This window comes from Trichoplusia ni, chromosome 18 (genome assembly GCF_003590095.1).
Source record: "Trichoplusia ni isolate ovarian cell line Hi5 chromosome 18, tn1, whole genome shotgun sequence".
Classification (NCBI taxonomy): Eukaryota; Metazoa; Arthropoda; class Insecta; order Lepidoptera; family Noctuidae; genus Trichoplusia; species Trichoplusia ni.
In genome coordinates, this window is record NC_039495.1 from 314277 (window position 1) to 335859 (window position 21583).

At 34.2% G+C, this 21583-nt stretch overlaps 1 protein-coding gene across 4 annotated transcripts in view; it reads right to left on the bottom strand.

Moving 5' to 3' along the window:
- LOC113503201 (protein Fe65 homolog) overlaps positions 1-19297 on the bottom strand; it is a 64176-nt gene extending 44879 nt beyond the window's left edge. For 2 of the 4 annotated variants that reach the window (XM_026885063.1, XM_026885062.1), the window contains exons 1-2: positions 18957-19296; positions 6520-6696 (exon numbers count right to left, since the gene is read on the bottom strand). In XM_026885063.1, the coding sequence (XP_026740864.1) occupies positions 6520-6661 (142 nt within the window). In that variant the 5' untranslated portion in view covers positions 6662-6696; positions 18957-19296. Of the gene's footprint in view, positions 1-6519; positions 6697-18956 lie in introns of all 4 variants that reach the window. The other 2 variants (XM_026885061.1, XM_026885066.1) reach the window with 2 other exon arrangements.
- Between the last annotated feature and the right edge of the window lie 2286 nt (positions 19298-21583).

Here is a 21583-nt window from a genome sequence, read left to right on the forward strand (position 1 = left end):
GACATAACTTCATCCCCTTTAACGTTGGAACTAGCTGGAACTGATTTGAACTGGTTTGAACTTTCTGACCTATGCAACTGCATGTATTTGGAGCGCTTGCATCGATGGCCGGCGGAGCGCGTCGCTTACACAATGACGACTGTGTTGCGTCACTCGTACCATGCGTGCCTTTTTTACAATCCTGGTAGCATCACGCTTCTAAACAAAGAAGTTATAAGCAGTCCTCGTAGCCAAGTCACATTTCTACAGACTTTTTCAATAGATGACGATGAAGAGAATGCTCAAACGAATCGAAATGACATTTCGTCGACATCACCCATGACGAATGTCTGAAAAATGTGGGCGTATAAAGGTTTCCGTAACCTTTTAAAAGGTAGAGTAAAATTAATAATACAGTATAAGTATGTATTTATCCAGTAGATATATTAATAAACATATACCATCCTAGTCTGTGACGCATTACGTTGATGTTAATGGAAAATCAATGATGTGTCATATTTGTGATGGTATAAAGATGGCTGAACAATTGAGTATCAGCAATTTGACATTGTAAATTGAGGCGTATTAAAACGTTGTGTGGTTTTTAAAACTCTCTATAATTTTAAGGCGTATGTACAACACGCCTTAAAATTATAGAGACCTGAGCTTAAAATTGAATTGAATGTAGTATAAGTGTTTTCAATCATTAATCATAAAAATCAGTATGATGGAAAAAAAGAAGAGTTTTGACCGGAAAACTGAGTATAGATTTGAACTCAGGACCGAATAGTAACAGTCAGCCGCCACTCAAGCGAAAACAATGACTGTGTTTTTCTCACGTGGTTAAAAAGCACACACGCGATTTTTTATGGTATAAATCGACTCATGTAATTTTAAACCTTAGATTCTTGATCTTAAGGTTTAATATCTCTTAACTTATCAAAAAGGTGTCTGAATTACTCACTTCTGCGCGGTCTCTTCAAGACGTAACTCCAGAGTCCTGACAGTATTATAAACCGGCACATCGCGGGGTCATAGTACTAATTTACACAATCTGAAAAACTGGAATAACGACCACTCACGCACCCACTATGAATGAACTGATGCCACGTTCACATAAAACTAACCCTTAAAAATTCTGCATCGTCTACGTGAATGTATAGTTTTATCATGAAAGCAGTTAGGTTGAGTTTCGTCTGGCAGGGTTGAGGAGTTATGTCGGTTTGTGATGGGAGGAATGCTTGGAAAATCCGCTCTGAGTCACAGTTACTGAAAAGTCTAAAGGGGGGTGGGGGTGGGGGGACTTCATGGCGCCGCCGTTACCCATACATTTCTTATTAATCAGGTGTGAATAACGAAAAATGAGAATTGCCTTTACACGCGGCGTGGAGGTAATTTCATTGAGATTCTTTCAGTTTATTGAAATTGGGTTGACTAATTTATGCCATGAGTAACTTGTCAAAGTCCTTTTTGTTTAAAAGTAAAGAAGTGAGGAAAAACGCGAAGGGAAATGACCTTCTTTGTGTGTTTATTTTTCAATAATAGGTATTATAGTTACCGTAATACAATTTGACCTCTATTATAGTTGAATATAGTGACCTCAATTGTAAAAAAACACTCTATAACTTCTCTTTACCATATAAAACAATTTGTTATTTTGATGCATACATTATATTGGTATCCTAGACACTATAGTTCATTGCAAGTTTTTTTCAAAATCTTTTCAGACGTAGAGCAATGAAAGTGTTTCTGATAGAAAGACTGCCTGTATATTATAAGTATGAATAATACACATAATAATATATACTGTAACCATTATTATAACCATATTAACCATTGTAAAAGATAATATCTTCGATCTATTGTGACGTAATATATAAACACGTAACTCTATCTAATTCTCTAACCTAGCGGAAACCACATAGCCATTGTATTTGTGGCTAACCGAGCACACCATCAATACAATAACATAGCTAGAATTGTATGTATAGTCAAGAACAAGATAGTACATCAAACAGAAATTTAAAATGAAAAGTAAAATAATAATTTAGAAGAAGTTAAAAAATTTAAAAAAGAAGTAACTTTACGCCTTTTCGGTCTTTACTACAGTAAAAGGCCTAGCTCCAATTTTAAGGCCGTCCAACATAAAATGGCCATGGTCTAAACGTTAATAAGTATACAAAATCAAAACAATATAACATTTCTCAGACTAATGGCACATAACAATGGAAGTCGTGACTTGACTGCGGTTGCGCAAAGCGACCGCCAAAATAACACACTGCTCTACATTAAAAAGATACCATTAAAATATGTGGCATTGATGGAAATGACCAGTTACTATGTATCGTCAACCATTCATTTAACAATGATTCAGGAACTTCAACTCTATTCCCCAGCCATAAAGAGCCCATCTGCAAGTAGGGATAGAGACGTACCAATTGTGGTTATTTTTTTTTTCATAAAATACCAGACTAATTAGAAAGTTAACGACACAAATAGTAACCTCTTTGTTACTGTCCTAAATTTGGAATACTGGTTAGTTGTAATATTAAATAACCATTAAATGTGATTTAAAAATAAATTCCTACTTAGGTCCTTATTTAAATTGTGCTTATGTTTAAAAAGGAATCCGAATCAAATTGGCGGTGTGATCGAATCGAATTTGGCTATAAATTATTAAATATTATTTTTACTGATATTTAATAAATAAAACTGCAATAATAAAATACCTTCGTCAACACAGCAAAAGACAATGCATTTAAAAGATTATTGTCACTGTATAAATCATCATAATGTACGATCCTGACCTTAAAACCCACACAATGCAGGCGAGGCATAACTCAAGGGCTTTAACAAATAAAAAATCTGTTAGGAAGCTTACAAAATAAAAAATAAATGTACTGGAATATAGATACAGTCTAAGTTTACCCAAAGTAGCGTGATCATGATTAAGTAAAGCGGGCGTAGCCAAAACCTATAAACATAACATAAAGCTTTTCATTCGTCGTGACCTTTGTTGACCTACCAGTGACGTAGGAAGCGAAAGAGACAAAACACAGTGACTAAGAAAGTGAGTCAAAATACTAGGAGTTAATTTTTCATAGACCGCTCTACATTGTATGAAATGTACCAGGCGCGCATGAGTGTCAAGGAGATATCAATAATGTTAGAAATGCAACGATGATACAATGAATACATCGTGCACAAAGTGACAATAACGTTATTTTATATCAAACTAAAGTTTTATTATCCTTTTTAATTACATATTCTCTCTTTGCATTAATTAGAAATTGCTTTTAAATTTGGTTTGGTTTAAAACTGAGAAACAATGACGTGCTCATTTGATTTTTTTACTACTATCTTTTCCGGTTAATATCATCATGAACGTAAGATCTATAATGTATCAGGGACACATAAGTTATAAGAGTGTGTCGGTCCCATTCTACAGGCGAAGTATTGTGGAGTCGAAAGATATTGCAATACTAATGGAAAATGCAGGAAATAGCTTTGTTTTGTGTTGCGAGAGACGACAAAAGAACTGTGTCAAGAGGATGGACAGCGCAGTCTCTTCGGCGCTAATTACTAAAGGGACTTGAAAATATGTACTAACTCCAAAGATCTTTTGGCGTTGGCTCTTTTTTAACTAAATCATATTATTATGTTTTTAATTAACACTAAAACAATCTATTTTCGCCACTTATTTCGAAAAAAAACTATGTAAACACGATTGTTGATTTCTGGCCGCGAAGTAAAGAAGTATTAGAAAAAAAATATTACGCAATGACAAAGGAAAAATTACATGGTACCAGGAGTACATAATTTGTAGGCGTTCAGAATCTATGAATCTACAATGCACCAAGGCTGCGTCAGACGATAGAGGGGGGTGGGTGGGGTGCGGGGGCGGGCTGGCGCCAAGATGTCTGCCGATAGGGCTGTCGCGTGACTACGCCGGACTATTTCGGGTGAAATACGAAACAGGGTTGCCAGTTATTGGTATTTAGCCGGTTGATATAAATTTTCATAGATTTGGTTGTTGTAGTGAATTGTCCCAATGGTATGTTTTTATTACTTAACATTTATGTAATGGAGTGAGCATAATTAGCTCACAATAAAGTAATGTTGTATATGAGAGATTGGATATGCCGTCATTATTAGCTGATTTTAAGGGAATCAGAGAATTAGTGAAAGCATATCAACATGAGAATGCACGATATATTTTTTGATAGGGATATTCATACCTACTTAAATATTTTTATTTTAAACAAGCCTTATTTCCTTAAATACTGTGCGTTTTCTCTTAAGCACGAACGGTTGAATCATACAACATAGTAAAGTACACAAACACAGTCCGCAGTTTACATGTTGAAAAAGCCTTACACGTGGAAATCTTTGCCATGACCGAGGCACGCACTCCCTTGTGTTACATGCACAATGTAAACTAATAGCTAAACAATCCCTTGACAGTGTAATTGAAATACATTATTAAATTGAACCTATGTTTAAAACCGTTTATTCATTGGTATACAAGAATTTTCAAACAGAACTTTTTTGTCAAATTTTCTGTGTCAACGCAACTAAGTAAGATTAGATTGTACCAGGAGTACATAATCTGTAGGCGTTAAAAACGTTTGAGGGCAGCCTTTTATTAATAGGTTGATTCTACAAAAGTTTATAATAGATTCTGTGAAGAAGACTGTGAAGGACCTCTTTGAATAAGAAAACTATGCGAAAATAACAATCAAGACATCAGGAATGCAGGGATGTGGATACGTCATTTCAACGCACAACAAAAATAACCTTTTCGAGTAGGTAGCACTAAACCTGAAAAAAGGAAGAATAGTGTCGTGTCTGCTTTCGAACATAAACCTTTATGACGAGTCTTTCGTTACGACAGAGAGCCGTCAAAACACGACGGCCAAAAGGCTAAAATGGCGGACGAGCATTGACGCCCGACGGTTGCCGAATAGTGGCGGAAAGTACCGAAGCGAGAAAATGGAGACTGAATTTCGTCTGAAGACTTTTAAAATTGTACTTTCATGTGGGTGCTTTTTAAGGTCAATTACTTCCATTTCATTAGATTTAAACGAAATGTTTTTAATTTAAAGTGATTTATATGTGGTAAGGAGTTTAATCAAGATACCTGAGCTATGCTAGACGTTATGGTACGATGTCTCGTTATTCTAACAGAGGTCATTGAAGACGTCAAAACTGCATGCAACCTTTAACCTTTTTAAATCAGCTTTTTAGTATTATAACTACCTGTTTATTTTATTTTATGAAGGACACGTGCTTAGATAATATCTTATGAATATCCTTAAGATTTGCTAGAATGCTTTGAAGGTTTGCGTCATATTTAAGAGATGCTCTCTGCCAAGAAATTATGCTGATATTATTAATTAAAGTCAAGTATGTTTTTTCTTAAGAGAAATATTTAGACAAATTTTATAACTTGTTGATATAATTGTTAATAATCTAAATAATTTATATTTCAGTCAAATTTTGTTGGGTTAAATAAGCCATAAATTAAAAATTGATTACAAAAAAAAAATCTGTAAAGACTAAATTTATTCCAAAAATACAACTTTCCTTAGGTATAAAACTTGTAGGTACTTGATACCAAAAGTGTATTTAATTTATTGTCATAAAGAAGGGCGACATGTCATTGACACCAGATGGCGCTGATATGCTAAACCTGGCGAAACTTGTGATAGCATCAACCGTGACAGGCGATACGGACTTTTAATGAGAGTGGGGTAAACTGAAGGATTAGTATTAGGGGCATAAAAATGTTGTATTAGGGGTGAAATAAAAAGGTAGAGTCGTATGAGTCAAGTTAGATAAGCTGTTTGTTATTTATCTGGGATTAAAAAAAAAACTTCAGATAATTTTTTGAAGTTTTATTAGTGTGCTTGCTAGGCGGTAAAGTTATTAAAAAATGCGTCGAGCCCTAGTTATCGCTGTAATGCTGAAGATACGTCAATGTCAAAAGTCAACGCAAGACTAATTTTAAAACCAAAGGTAATTGATGTGGGTAGCGCGCCTTTATCTAATCGATACTCACAGAAAGATACTCAGGGAGGTTTGATTATTTCGTATGAATTTTAAAATCACAAGGTTATTTTTCGTTTTAAGCCTTTTTTCCCGCATAATGAAATTTAACTCTCGAGTCGTAGGGGGTGTCCTTAACAACAAGTTATACGCACAAAGATATTTGGGTATCTTCTAAGGACAAGCATTCGTCGATCACAGAAACGCTTGCCCTACTCGGGGATAAAAGTCGCGACACGTCTGTCAAACATTTAATAAAACTGTCTCTGTTTAGGAAAGTGAGTGGTTGAGGTCACCACGCCAAACTCACTGTACGCTACGTGTAGCGGTTTCGATCCCCGTGTAGGACAAGCATTTGTGTGATCGACCAATGCTGGTTCTGAGTCTGAGTGTCTTTGTGCATGTGATTTGTATGTTTGTAAAACTCCCATGACACAAGGACTAAATTCCTTAATGCGGGAGTCGTTTTAAAAAAAAACATTGTTTACTGACCTATGAAGCTGGCCTCATCCTGGCGATCGTGCAGGGCGTGCATGACGAGTGCGGCGAGCAGCGCGGGGCGCGCGGCGGGCAGGCCTGGCGCCAGGCCGCGCAGAGACACCGGCGCAGCGCTCAGGATAGCGCCGCTCAGCATCACCTACAGCCACGCACACATATCGTGCAGGCGCCCTGCATGAACAACAGCACTATAGTATCATGTGGGATAACATCCTTAAGACATGGTGAATAGGTAAAGGAGGTTATGAAATTATTGATTGCATTTCCACTGAATGAGGAGTAAACCTGCTGAAAATGCTTTTTTGAATTTGGGTTTTTTTATAATTTTAGTAACAGCATAGGAGCGTATAGGAAATTATCTAAATATGTATTGTGATATTAGAGACTATATACGTATTTCTTGTAATAAGAATCTATGTAGGAGTTTATTTTGCGTCATCCTTATTTTAAAAATGATATTTACGGAATTTCAACAGCAAATTCTTATAACATTTTCTTTTCATTGCGGCAAAGGAAATCAAACATCATAATTTAAACTTTATATTTCCTCTGTTAGGGAGAATATTTGATTTTAACAGACTTAAATGGGTATTTGACTTTTGAAATGTTTTAAAAAAGCCTGGAATACAGATTTACACACACCAACGCTTATTATTTCGATATCTAACCTTAATTCACGAACGCATTTTATGGGCTGTTTAAATGTTTCCTTAGCAATAAATTTAAAAAAAAACTAATCTTATTACAATGTAAATTTTATACTCTTTACGTCTTTTGAATCAATTGTTTTTTCTAAAAGTCCTTTACATACAAGATTTGGGCGCAGGAGTTGCTTCAACAGACTGTCAAAATAAAAACGAGATTACCAACAAAACACTTTCATATTTGAGTATTGTTCAATGAATTCTTTAGTAACATTATAAAGTAAATAGTGCGTTAAAAATGTAAAGTGGCCATTTTATAATCGGAGTGTGACGTAACTGATTGAATAATTATAATTAAATTAACAGAATCAGTCGATGAGCTGTGACAAACTAGATGAAGCTTGTTATAGTTGTTACGGTGGCTGGAGTTACGTTACAGGTTTATTTAACTATTATAATTATGATTAACTAGCTGTTGCCCGCAACTTCGTCCCCGTGGGTAGAAGATATAAGTTATGATTTAAGTATACCTGCCCGGTTTTTTTTCACATTTTCCATTATATCTTAGCTCCTATTAGTCGCAGTTATGGTTCATAGCCTAAAGCCTTCCTCGATGAATGGTCTATTCAACACAAAAAGAATTTTTCAATTTGGACCAATAGTTTCTGAGATTAGCGCGTTCAAACAAACAAACAAACTCTTTAGCTTTATATATTAGTATATAGAGTATAGATTGGTTTGCGTAACGTATTACTTCTGAACAAATATACGATATATGGACATAATATAATAGCGTGGCTTTCTTGAATGAGTGTCCTACTAATATTATAAATTTTAAAGTTAGCATGATTTATGCATGTTTAGAGAAACAAACCACTAAAACCACTAAACGGTTTTTGACGAAATTTGGTATGCAGATAGTTTATAACCAGAATACATAGCATAGTTTTATGCCAATTATATGACCCCGCGGGATCATTTTCGATTCGTAGCAGGCGGATACTTTGTTAAGCAAGTATATCGACAGCCGTTGCTTTCTTTAAAGTCTATTGCATAATATGTTTCATAAGAATAATATTAGCCCAACTGAAAAATCAATTTGTTATGTCATAATAATTATCTTAAACAAACGTCTTATTTGCTTAAAATCTCAAAGTTCATTAGTGTGACGAGGGAATGACGCCAAGCTTGACAAAAAAAAATAGGAACCCAACTTAAAATTCACATGACGTCATAAGTTATGAGAATTTCAAAGTAATGTATCAGAATCATCGCATTTCAGTTTTTCTAGGCAACATACAAAAGAACGAATATTTTTGAATAAACAAGCAATAATGTCCTGTCATTATCCCTCTTATTAAAATAGGTATATACCTATGTTACTAGCGCAAGTTACGACATTGTCAATGTTTTTTTTCCAAACTAAGACTCAAATCATATAACGATAGATAGATATTACAAACAGTACAATACCAGGTCATATATTATTAAACAAATCAATAAGAAACGCGGCCGGCCAGTACATTAATCAAAATGTTGTTACAGCGACAGTGACCATACTTTATTGTTATCATAGGATAGAAATTGGCTAGGAAGAATATTTTTTTACGTTGTAAGGGAATATTTTGATGGCAAAACTCTAAGACAGGAAGGCGTCATGAGGAAACCAGAATTCTTATTCAATTTTTTTAAATCTGACATCCGGAGTGAGCTAGCGTGGTGCTCTATACTCAAACCTTGCGTATATAAGATGAAACTTGCGCCCAGCAGTGGGGTGTAATATAGGCTGGTATAATCATAGGTATAGAATATTAAAAATGTTAGGTTACGATGTGTAAATGAGTATTTTAGAAACACTTGAAACATTGCTCTTTATCGAGTTATTTTATTTCTAATGTATTTTGTATTTTATTCAAAATTATGATATTAATTGTGTAAGTAACGTTAAAATATAAAATATTCTCTTTATTTGGCATTCTTAGGTATTTACTTTGGTTTAATTGCATGAACTACATAACCATGTATTAAAAATGCAGAATGGAAAATAATTCCTCAACTCATTACAATAAACCTCATCTCCTTAATTCGACATCAAGTAATCAAACTCAACAAAACAAATGCCACTAACAACAGAACAGCTTACAAAGTGTTGCCAACTCACAGACTCACAGTACCAAAACCAGTAGTGTTGTCCTCCGACCTAGAAACTCAAGTCTCAAGTCATTGTTTCCCAACAAAAGATCAAGTTGGAACTCCGCACTAATTAATGCTCGCCATTTGTGTTATCTGTATCACAAAGAGTCAGCCATCTTGGATTTAAGAACAACAGTCTTGATATTATCTAAGAATGTCATGGATCAAAACTGCTTCAATGCGAATGAGAGTTCATTAAATGTGGTATTTTTATATCAGTTTTTTTTTTGTTTTTGACAGCCAACGCTAACCGTTGTGAACCGGAATTTTATAAACTTTTCGATCAGAATTGACCTCACTGTATTTTCAGAAGTTAATCATAAATATTTAATATCGTAAACGTTTAAATCAAGTAGGTCGTTTTTCAGGCACTTAAATCGTTACAGTAAAGACTCTAGATGCACGTTTACAAAATGTCGTTCCTATGGATACGAACAAGCAAGAAACTTCATAAGTCTCTCTTAAAAAAAATATAAGTACAGTACACATTATACATTATTATTTATGAATGCAAGAACAGTTAAATAGTTAAATGGAAAAAAGCAACCGAATCATCGAAAGGAAAAATAATTACTCTAGTAAACCAACCAATAGTGTAAGCCCCAGTAGTTTACACTATTGGTTGGTTGGATTCTTTAGTTAAACTAAGCCAGATAACTGACACCCAATGTCACCTGCCCGACTCTACGAAGCCTCTAAAAACATCATGATAATTAACCTTTAAAAGCATTCTTAATATCTGATTTGAATGACAGATTTTCCTTTTAAAATCAAAGATAAAAATCGACGCTTGCCAATCAGAATTATCATCAATTTGTCCTTGCGATGTAGCTGTTTTAATTCCGGGCTCTTCCGTGAGGCAGTAATTGGGAATCCTCGTTAATCCCATTAGGTAGGCACCCTAGTCGCCGGCGCGGGGTGAATAAATCAATTTTTGACGATAATTGCTTGAAATACGTTTTGTTTTTGTTTATGAGAGTGTAGGCAGTTGTTTTGATAGGAAATGTGTGTTTATACGCATTATGGCCAGTGTAATGTTTTAAAAATATGTCCTTATTAGGGTTACGAATTAAAATTAGGATGTCTATGTGTATGTGACTCAAATGTTAGTGAAATCCTCGTGACACATGCATTCAATTATTCAGCAGGTTTTCTTTAAATAAAATAGAAAAAAATGCGAATATGAGTAATTTACACTTTCATGACTAAGTAAATCACTGAGCGCTATATTTCTATATTTCGCTATATTCCCATGCTCCTACCCCAGGAGTTCTAGGTGAAGACATTATTGGCGTCGCGACGCCACTAGTGTCTTCTTAATTTGTTATTGATAAATAGGTCTTAGACTCCAGTAAACTATTCTCAGAAAATATTTCCTGACCTTACTCCCCAAGAACCATACATACGCCAGAACATTTATCCACTATAAAGTTAAGAATCTGGTTTCGTCCTGTACAAATGACGTGCCGACTACACTGGTAAACAGTTTTCAGTTCAATAGGACTTCCAGAAAAGGTGGCTTTCGAAATGTAAAGGAGTTTTTAAAATCGACTCTGTAGTTACTGAGAAATACCCAATACGAGTAATAACCTCTTTTCTAATAATCCAACCGCATCAACCACGGTCTTAAAAAAAACGTTAATCATTATTTTGATGACTTCATAATAATATGAACATATATGGACTTTTTAGTATTTCACAGGCAAGCTCCATCATGGATGTGTCACAGTTTATACGTCATTATTAAGTATATTTTATTTAGATTATGACGCACGAAACTAAGTCTTGGAACCAAATTAATTGTTTTTGTGATGGCTCTAGAACAGCTTAAATGCATTGGTTATAACGTACTGTAATTTTAAGTACAAAATAATTTTATAAAACAATTATTCCTGTTCAAAAACTGTTAAACTTTTATTCAGTTTTCCATTCTACAGTTCCGCTGGAAGTTTTATGATATTTGTCACCAGAAGTGTCCACAGTTTTAAAATAGTGAAAAGGAAGAGCTTCTAAAGTTTTGCATTTGGTTTCGTTCTATTGCAGAAAAATATTATTTTAAAGCTACACACGCGAGTTTTCAGTAAAACTTATATTTCTAAAGACATAGTAGACCGTATTCTTGGAAATCTTTTTCGAAATTTGAAAGCACTTTATTTTATACCGACTTTTGTTCGACTATGAGAATTACGTTTATCACCTTAAAATTTTAACGGTATACTATTTTTGGAGTTAAAGTTAATTTTTTTAAATAAAGTTCTCAAAATCAGCTATGTAGTTTATAATTAGTAAAATAATAGCCGGACTGAAAAATACGTCCCTCTAAGAAATAATGTAAGTAATAGTAAAAAAAATCATTTTTGACTTAAGCAATTGTCATATGGTACGCGTAAGATGAATTCCGTCTTACCACAAAGTCCAATTGTGGTAATATAACATTGATAGAACATTTTCAATTGTTTATTCCATATAAAACAAAATATACTCTCCCAACGAACTCGTGTATGACTCAAAGCAAACCGATTTACAACCCCTAATCTACAAAACCTGTTTAAACCCACCTAAACAAGCAAAACTTCCTAAAATCGTTCCTGTACTTATAAAGTAGAATTTATGTCAATGAGGAAGGACAGAGCATTGCTCCGAATAGCATTGTCTCATTTGCACAATGGAAAACATCCTACATTGAAAGTCGGTGAGTAAGTGCCCATAGGAAAGTTAGAATTTTAAATTAAACAAAAAAATGTATTAAGTAGTTACTTAAATTCGCTTTGGAAGGTGAAAGAAAAACAAGGTGTGTGTGTTGAAAGCTTACTGAGTTTGAAACTTTGATGAATGTTGCGAGAATTATTTACATATCAGCTTAACACAGTTGCGTACTTTTGACAATAGGGGTAATTGGCAGCGGCATTGTACGAAATTAAACTTTATTATCTTTAGTACAAGCTTGTTTTTTTAATGACAATTTTTTCCTTCTTGCATATAGTGTAGTCGATTTGTTCAAGTGTGTGGGTGTCAGTTACAGACTGAGTCAGTAAATCTGGCAATTAGTTTTATTTAGTTGCAATTGTTGAAAAAAAAACAACGTCATATTAAAAATTGGTACAGAAGTCATAACATACAATTATTTAAAACCAATTAAATCAATGAAGCAGGAAAATTTTAAGGTTATGAAAGGTCAAAAGGTCAATGTCAAATGTTGTATCCAAGAAGCTTTGGCACGCGATTAGATTCCGACTGCATATCTTTCTATGTGACTCATGAGTGCGCAAAAGAAATGGTTTGAAAACAAATAACCATCTAGGCTGAGCCAGAATCGTAAGGATGACAAAAAACGCATATAAAAAGTTGCTTGTTTTTATATAAAAAGTGTTAAGAGATAATTGTTTGTGTTACTAGCTGTTGCCCGCGACTTCGTCCGCGTGGTTAGAAGATATAAGTTATAATTTATACCTGCCTTCTATCTATCTTGTAGGATTCAGTCAGCGTTTGCAATGTAAGCGCAAAAAATGTGTTTTTTTACGACCTCACATTAGAAACCTCAAAAATTGTAGCCTATGTGTTATTCTGATGTATAAGCTATATTGTGGTAAAGTTTCATTCAAATCCATTCAGTAGTTTTTACGTGAAAGATTAACAAACATCCATACATCCATACTTACAAACTTTCGCCTTTATAATAGTAGTAGGATATTGGACCTCAATGTAAGCAAGTGATAATATAATAGATAGTAAATCTAGGGTAATAATATTGTAGGTATGTGCTACTCAAACTAAGAACAGTTTTGAACCTAAAACTTTTTTGTAGAGCATAAAAAATGTATTTTTTCTTCTTAAATTATTCCATCTTTTTCGTCTTAGTACGATCGTGATTGGACTACAACTTTCACAGTGACCTCGTAAAATTATACACGGACAAAATGTCGGAATACTAAGCTAGATTTTACTGGCATTGAGTCTTTGATTTTGTCCACATCTAAGAGGATGGCATATCTAATGATGTCGTTGATTCCATAAAAAGAAGAAAAAAAACCCTTGATTATTGAACTCTGTAGCTTAGTTAGAAATGCGACTGGCGTGTATACCCGGGATTCGTGGGATCGAATGCTGTCTGTGGTTTGAATTTTATTTTTAACGAAGTAATTTATCTAAGGAATTTCAATTTTTCTGAAACGACTCTCAAACTAAGGAACTTAATCCTTGTGTCGCGAGGATTTCCCAACATCCAGGTCACATACACAAATACACCCAGACTTAAGACAAGCAGTCGTGGATCCTCTGTTTCAAAGCGCTTTCTGCGTATTCAATAATAAAAATATGCTGACATAAACTCTTAATAGTAACAGACCCTTAAACTATCAAAACTATGTCGCAATTTCAGAAATTCCCCCAATATCTATATCTATACTAATATATAAAGATGAAGAGTTTGTTTGTTTGTTTGAACGCGCTAATCTCAGGAACTACTGGTCCAAATTGAAAAATTATTTTTGTGTTGAATAGACCATTAATCGAGGTAGGCTTTAGGCTATAAACCATCACGCTGCGACTACTAGGAGCGAAGATACAATGGAAAATGTGAGAAAAAACAGGACGGGTATAAATCATAACTTATATCTTCTTCTACCCACGGGAACGAAGTCGCGGGCAACAGCTAGTCCACTATAATATACTTGCAGTACCTTGAAAAGATGTATATGTAAAAAAAAAGTTGACTGTTGATATACAGCGTGTTCGCACGTACGACTCGTCACGTCTCAACCTTCGAAGGGAGAAAAATTTCATCCCTTATTGTATTTCGACGGCCTGACTTAGAAAATCTTAATGTTTTATATTGTGTCAATATTTATTAGGTTTACGAAGAAATAGGAGACTTGGAGGTGGAATGTTTTCAAACGTTTTATAGTTCCTGTAGGTGTTGTTGTAAGTTATTGAACTATCATATTTTCATTTTTGTATTTACGGAATGGTAAGTAAAAGTATTTAGTTATTGATAAGTCTGGCTTATTTCTAGCTTGCTATGATTATTTCAGATAAAAAATGTGTGATCATACTCGTCCAATTTTCAATTACTTTCCTTTTCTATTGAATTTCGCCGTCATGGTCGCCTTGCGGTTAAATTTCCGAATTAATATGCACGCTGTTTATGTTCGCTTCCGAAGTACGAATATCGAATGTTACTTTATTAAAGATAAGTATATTAGACCTTATTATTTAAAGCACTGGCAAAGAAAAAAATCGTGAAGACACTTGGATTTCAAATGTTCTAATCTAAATAGCTAACTCGCAGTGAATTGGTGATCAATGCATACATCGAAGAAGGCCTGTGCCCACCAGTGGGCCATTTCTTAGGGTGGTATTATTTTATTGGGTATTCATTAAATTTAAAGCAGAACTAGAACTGCACTGTGCGCCACTATTGGTAACATTCTACCATTTGTTTTGCCATGGTATAAAATAGACTCTACTATACATCCCAGTTAAAACTATCTGGTTAGTTTAACCGCACAGTTAGTAAACCCTGGGTTAGTGACATTGTTTGTGGACGCGGTAACCCTTAGTTTACGGAACATAGGAATTGGGGCGAGAGTCGTTACTCTTACGGACAGTATAGCTGGGGGTTTACCTCGCTGTAAATAATTAAAATACTGCGTAGAGGGAGGATATTGGATTAACTTATTAGGTCAATTGATTGATTTGGAATAAGCTCGATTTTCAGGTTTCTTGCCGGAAAATTGAATAAGAGTAAACAAATTCGGTTCACAAGAGTAATTTTCATGAAAAAGTAAAGCATCTTATAGATTTATCAAACTATATTCTAAATTATTTGGTTCAATATCTCATCAAAGACAATGACATTCTCGCGCCGAAACAAAAGTTAGTTTACATCTCATCGTGACAAAAGATTAACAAAACCTTTGATCCAAAAACTCTTTGCTCGAAGGACACGACGCACCTTCCGGATTCGTCCCAAAATAAATAACATTCTACAAATAAAGTGGGCAGGAACACTGATCGATAGAAGACTTACCGGGGAACCTTTTCACCTGAATTTTTAACGAAATTTCTCCGAGAAACTCCAATAAATTTGAATAAAGACAAAAATCATTATTGATGGTGCCTCCCTCATGCAAATTGGTCCTTAAGTGGACCTTATTAAGTCTTCTTTTTAATTTATGGACAAGTTTCGGACTTCGAGCAAGTTTCGACCGTCGACTGTTATTAATTTTAGTTTTGCTTCGCTGTCTCGTTATTTAAGTTTGGTTATTAAAGTTAATGTTATTTTAAAGTTTTGTTAAGTAATGTCTTTTCGATACAATACGTTTTATATAGCACTGTCATTGTTTTGTGTTTGCTTGACGTAGAGACGGTCGTTATAACCGGGTTTCATGTAATACTTATTCTTTTGTAAACTAGTCGGGCAATCCCGATACCTATATTATACGCGTGAGTAAACCGTTGCATCATTTAATAATATATCAAAATTGTTTATTGTAGTTACAGCACAATTTCTCAAGTTAAGTAGTTATATTCGAGTTAAAAACTACTCTACCACTATCTATTCTTTTCATATCACCAATTTTGAAATGAAACTACTTTTACGGATTTTATCGCGGTTTAATTTTAGATTTTGATTTTAAACCTTTGCAGGTATCATGGTCACGGGCAGACCGTCGTTAACTAAAATCTAAAATTAAACCGCGATAAAATCCGTAAAAGTAGTCTCATTTCAATGTCTAACATTCGCGTAAACTAAGAAACCACTCTCAACAATTTTACTTCTATAATATTATGTCGCAAAATTCTCATATATTTTTCTACATATATTACATGTATGCACATCATCTATCTGATCTAGCAATATATCTGCATGTTGAAGTCATCAGATCATTTTCCAGTTGGGGATCGAACTCCATTTTTTATAGCAAGACTTCTGCATCTCCCAAACCTGCTCCATAAAATTAACTCAACATTCTTATACCATAATTAAAACGCATTTTTCTAGAACCATTTGTCTAAAGCTTACAGTAGTACTCGGCTAAGTATAATACTGATTACATTCCTAACGTCGTTAATCCATTTGCTCGGAGCTAGCCATAAAAGTAATTAAGGATGCTTTCATCCCTCACGTTAACCGGAGCATACGAAAACAAAGGCGTAAATAAATGTGATTCGGACGTAAAACAATGAGCTATTTTATTTAGGAACAGGTTGAAGTAAGTGGGATTAGTCAAGGAATATGTAATATGTAAATATTATAAATGGGAGAATGTGTGAGTCCGTTTGTCAGTCGTTCTCGGCAAAAAGGAGCGACGAATTGAAACGGGCAAAACGACAAAACACAATATTACAAAATAAGATGTGCAAGGGTGCTGCCTCATCAGAAATCTTTATAATCAGACCCGCGCTTATTATGATAGTTTTTCAATATATTATTCTGATTATTGCTCTGTCTACTTAAAAACGACCTTAAGTTAATTTTAAGACCGGACAGACTATGGAGATTTGGTAGAGATGCTAATTTGTAAAAAAAATTGGTTGAGGAACTGAAACAAAAAAAAATAGGACACGGGAAATTCCATAAATCATCCAATTAAGACCTTTTCAAGCATACCAAACAAAAACTTTCCTATTTAATTGTCCCAACATGTTTCACAATATAATATCTATTTTACAATTATTTTGATCCATTGTTATCTAATTGTCCAATATTAAATGTGTTCGTCCAATTAATGGCCATCAGTAATAACAGCATTCGTATTCCATGCTCTGTTCTGTCATTAAAATGTAATTAACTACGTCCAGTATTGATTGGCGTTCGTTATAATTGTCGTGTTTGACATGCTCCAGTAAAGTGTATTCTGGAACTATTATTTGTTTGTCATGAACTATCTGAGAACGGTGGTATTACACGCGTTCTTTTCGTTCCTTTTGTCCTGTAAGCGAATCTATTTATGAATTTAGCTAAACCTTTAAAGAGATGCGGATTCTTCGAGGGTTTTTTTGGACCTGGTCCCAAATTATGCATTATGTTTTATACCTCGCATTCAAATCGCATACGCAAACACACTGAGACTCAGGACAAGCATTCGTGGACTATATTACCGCTGTCTTACGTGGGGATCAATCCCGTGACACGTCAAGCACTGTGAGTTTGACATGTGGCCTCAATCATTCAGCTATCCCTGTACTCTTAGTTAAGAAGCCATACAAAAATTAAGTAATGCTTTCTTATCTTCCCTAGGAAAGAAAGAAACGTCATTTGTCTACGAAAACTGGTCATCTATAAAAAAAATTAAAAATTATTTTTTTTTTCAGTAGACTATTATATTATTTTTTCAAATAAATTTTCTTTTGTTTTTTGTAGGGCATATTCTTCTTTCCTTCCTCGGATAAGGTTAAAAACATACAGCCCAAGTATTATTGGTAAGTCTAGGCCCTGTTTACATAAAGCCGGAGTTATTGATCTTTCTTATAAGATTTATTGTCATAGGTGTGTTTATTTTTTCATCGCTGTGTGTTTTCCTTTTTGGATGTGTAGGTAGAGTCAATACTTCAAGCTGTCTGTTTGTCTTGAAAATGTAGGTATATGTTATAGATACTTTTTTATATTAAATGGATTTTTTAACTGAAGGTGTTGTTTCTGATTTAATTCCAAAAGTTCAAGAAGTAAATTTAGTATTTATTGTTGTTTGCTTATATTTTTTTGTATACATTTTTTTACTGAACTGATATTTGTACTGAAAATTTTCTTTTCTTTTTTAATTATTTTCCTAGTTGATTCTGGAAGTTTTTAGAGGTAAATATCCTAATATATTATCCATTGTTTTGTCGGGAAGTAAGACAGCGGGTAGACTGAAGATATTCTACGACGCAGAAAGCGTTCTTTCAATGACAACTGCTTAAATCTATACTTTATACAAAACTTAGTTTATGGTATGCTACTTAACAGCTAATTTACTACAAAGTTTACTGTATGAAAACGAATACACATTTTTTAGCAAAAGTCAAAAGATTGATTTCGTAGATATTTATCGACTACTACGTCATACAACACTAAACCGTACGTACCTCAACTTCATACCTAACCCCCTTACCTTTTAAGGATCGAATATAAAAGATACAAAGTCTGTTAATAAAACGTAGGTTCTTAAAGAAAGATAAGTTATCTTTTATTAACCCTAATCCACATTTATCAATCCTCGTACAAATTGGAATGGTACGTAACGACTCACACTCTATCTTTTCAACTCATTTTGTATTCTAATACATTTTCCGAAGCATCTTATTGCTATGGTGTATTATATTCCATGTTTATGTATAGTGTTAGGGACCAAAGTTACCGAAAAATCTTTGTAGGAGACGAAAGAGGCATTGAAAATAAGGTTTTAATATTCGTTTGTCGCTTTTATGTAACCCGATCAAAAACAAAATGCGTTGAACCCAAGACACGGATCACCTTAACACGAAAAGGTCATTTCAGCAATAACTTACAAAATATTATCAAAAAACTAACATATTATAGAAAGTAGAGTCGAAAATACGTTGTCCATGTTGTAAATTAGTATTTAATAAATAAATGAAGTAAAATCTTACCTTTGCCTTATCCGTACACTTACACAATCTTGATTCGAGAAAAAAATATTACGTAAGCACACGCTAGTCCAAAACGTATTGTTTTTCAAAATTCGTTTCAAAAACGTCACTTTAGATCGCCACAGTTTATTTCGTAAGTTGTATTTGTATTATCACGAGTACACGAATGTTATTTTCGCTTTGGAAATATCAAATAAATGGAAATAAAATGGAGGCTACGCTGTCGTATTGGGGTTAGTTAGTCGGGGTTAAACTGCGCATGCGTGAACAACCCTCACCCCCGAGTTGGCTCTGCGTTCCGATGTACACGCGTATAGGGGAGGAACGTTTGATAAAAGATAAAACTTTGATATTTGTTGTGAATACAGAAATATAAATAAACAATATGTATTCTAGAGACAGGACAAAAGCCGCAGCATAAATTTTTTGTCATTTATCTGGTTTTAACTCTTAGTTTTAGTAATAACAGGAAAAAACATTCCAATAATATTTTACGATTCTCAGACATTCGTCTCTCATTAAAATATTCCGGTAAAAGATATAAAATGAGTAAGATTACTGACTTGTTGTTAAAGATTTATACCTACGTCAAGTTCAGTCTACGTCGAGTATAGATTTATAAAGATGAAAATACTGAAAGCCATCCATAGACTACGGATAAAGTCGTCAAGTTAAGTCATCTTTATAATAGTCAATGTCTTTCTGAAATCACAATCTTCAGCTGTCAACAACTGTATCCTACTGTGCATATAACCTATATTTAGTTACTGTTTTAATTAGTCTTAGGGAAAATGAATGAATCTAAACCATACAGGGCGACACCAAAAAACCCTTCAAATCCTCCAACCGTTTAAAAGTAGTTGAGTGACATGCTCACGTACAGTAGAATACAGATAATTCATACATGTAAATTATGTGCGCTGTAGTTTGTGTAGGTATGTTTTCGTCGTCAACGTCCAAATAGCGATATTAGATGATCATGAGGACGAATACATTTGGCATCGGGATAGGATATTCAATAAAACACATATTCACGCCTCATTATCTCATTATTGTTTAATCCTAACCCTATCTGGACATATTCCCAACAACGTCCGCCCGTCACCGCTTGCTAAGCGCGCTCGACAAACTCCCCAGCCTTGCGCTGTCCAATCATTACACATTATCTAGTAACTTTACACAATCTATATTAACACCACAATCGCTAATTACGTCTCAACAACTACTCTCTTTAATATTACGCAATAATCAATTAGTAACACGACCATCTTAAATCTTATAATCCACTATTCTAATCCAATTTAAATATACCCGCGCTTCTATTTTACAACAATTACGACCAGCTAGTATTGGCGTGAATAGTAACTATAATAATATGGGATTTATGAATAAGGTTGCGAACTATTTATCACAAATGACGTTTTAATTAAGATTTAGCTATTTATTCTCATGACCATCTCCGAAATATTTTATTTTAATAAAGTATGTTATAAAATTATTTTTGCCGCATTAACATTGACGAATAAACAGAAAATATAATAAAAAAATATATTGTTGTATATAATTATCTAAGTATACAATACTTTCGTGTGGCGAAATTAATAACGGCTTACTCTCGCGTACCAGGATAGCCCGAATAGTTTTGGCACGCAACGGAGTTCTTAATCATGAGCTTGAACCATTTACGCTTGCACGGATAGCAGAGTGGTTGAGTTTATTAGACCAAACCCCCGGAGCCCGACAGGCCGCGGGTTCGATCCCCGCCTAGGTCAAACACTTGTACAAGGACAACCGCCTTTGTGCATGTGTCTTCAATATTTGTGAAGCCCCTTGCGACACAAGGATTAAATTACTTAATGTAGGATCGTAGCGCGTGTGAAATTCGTAGCTCTCTGAACTTAGCATTCGTAGCACATGTGCCTTAGCAAACCTGAGCACCTTAGCAACTTTGACATTTGTAGCATAATTTGACCTGACTTTCGTTGTTTTTCTTGACATTCATAGCAGAGTATATTTGATATTCCAAAAATCGACCTAGTTATTCTAATATCATTAAACCATATAATTTCAAATCTTTCCTGATGTACATATTAAAAGCATACACAATAATTGAATGTAGTATACTAGTATCTGTTCTTATTTCTCGTAGCCACCTATATACTAAAGTACCGATCCTTATTCCCCTCTGTTTGACGACCTTAATCCACGAAGAGCGAACAGAGTAAAGCATGGAGAGTATACCAGTTTGTAGGGAGATTATAAATTAATCTCACTTTAATATTACTTGCTATGGTCCACAGGCTACAACTTAATATTGGTAGGTACTACAAACAGTTTTGGACCACTGTGTAAAGTTTAAAAGTTTCGGTGTTTTTTGTACTTCTTCCTTATTTGCTTATCGAAGATTAAGTGCAAATTCTTGTAAATACTTACCTACTGATAAAATATTTTAATGGGTATTTTTAGGGATTTTTTGCCCAATCAAGTTACAAATACTCATACCACTCAGACCCCAAACATTTACGGTTTTGGGATCACTTAAATGTTTGTCTGCTATGCCATTAAGTATAAAGTAGTATAAATTGTAACTTTTAAGTTCTTATTTTGAAATGAATGCTTTCACAACT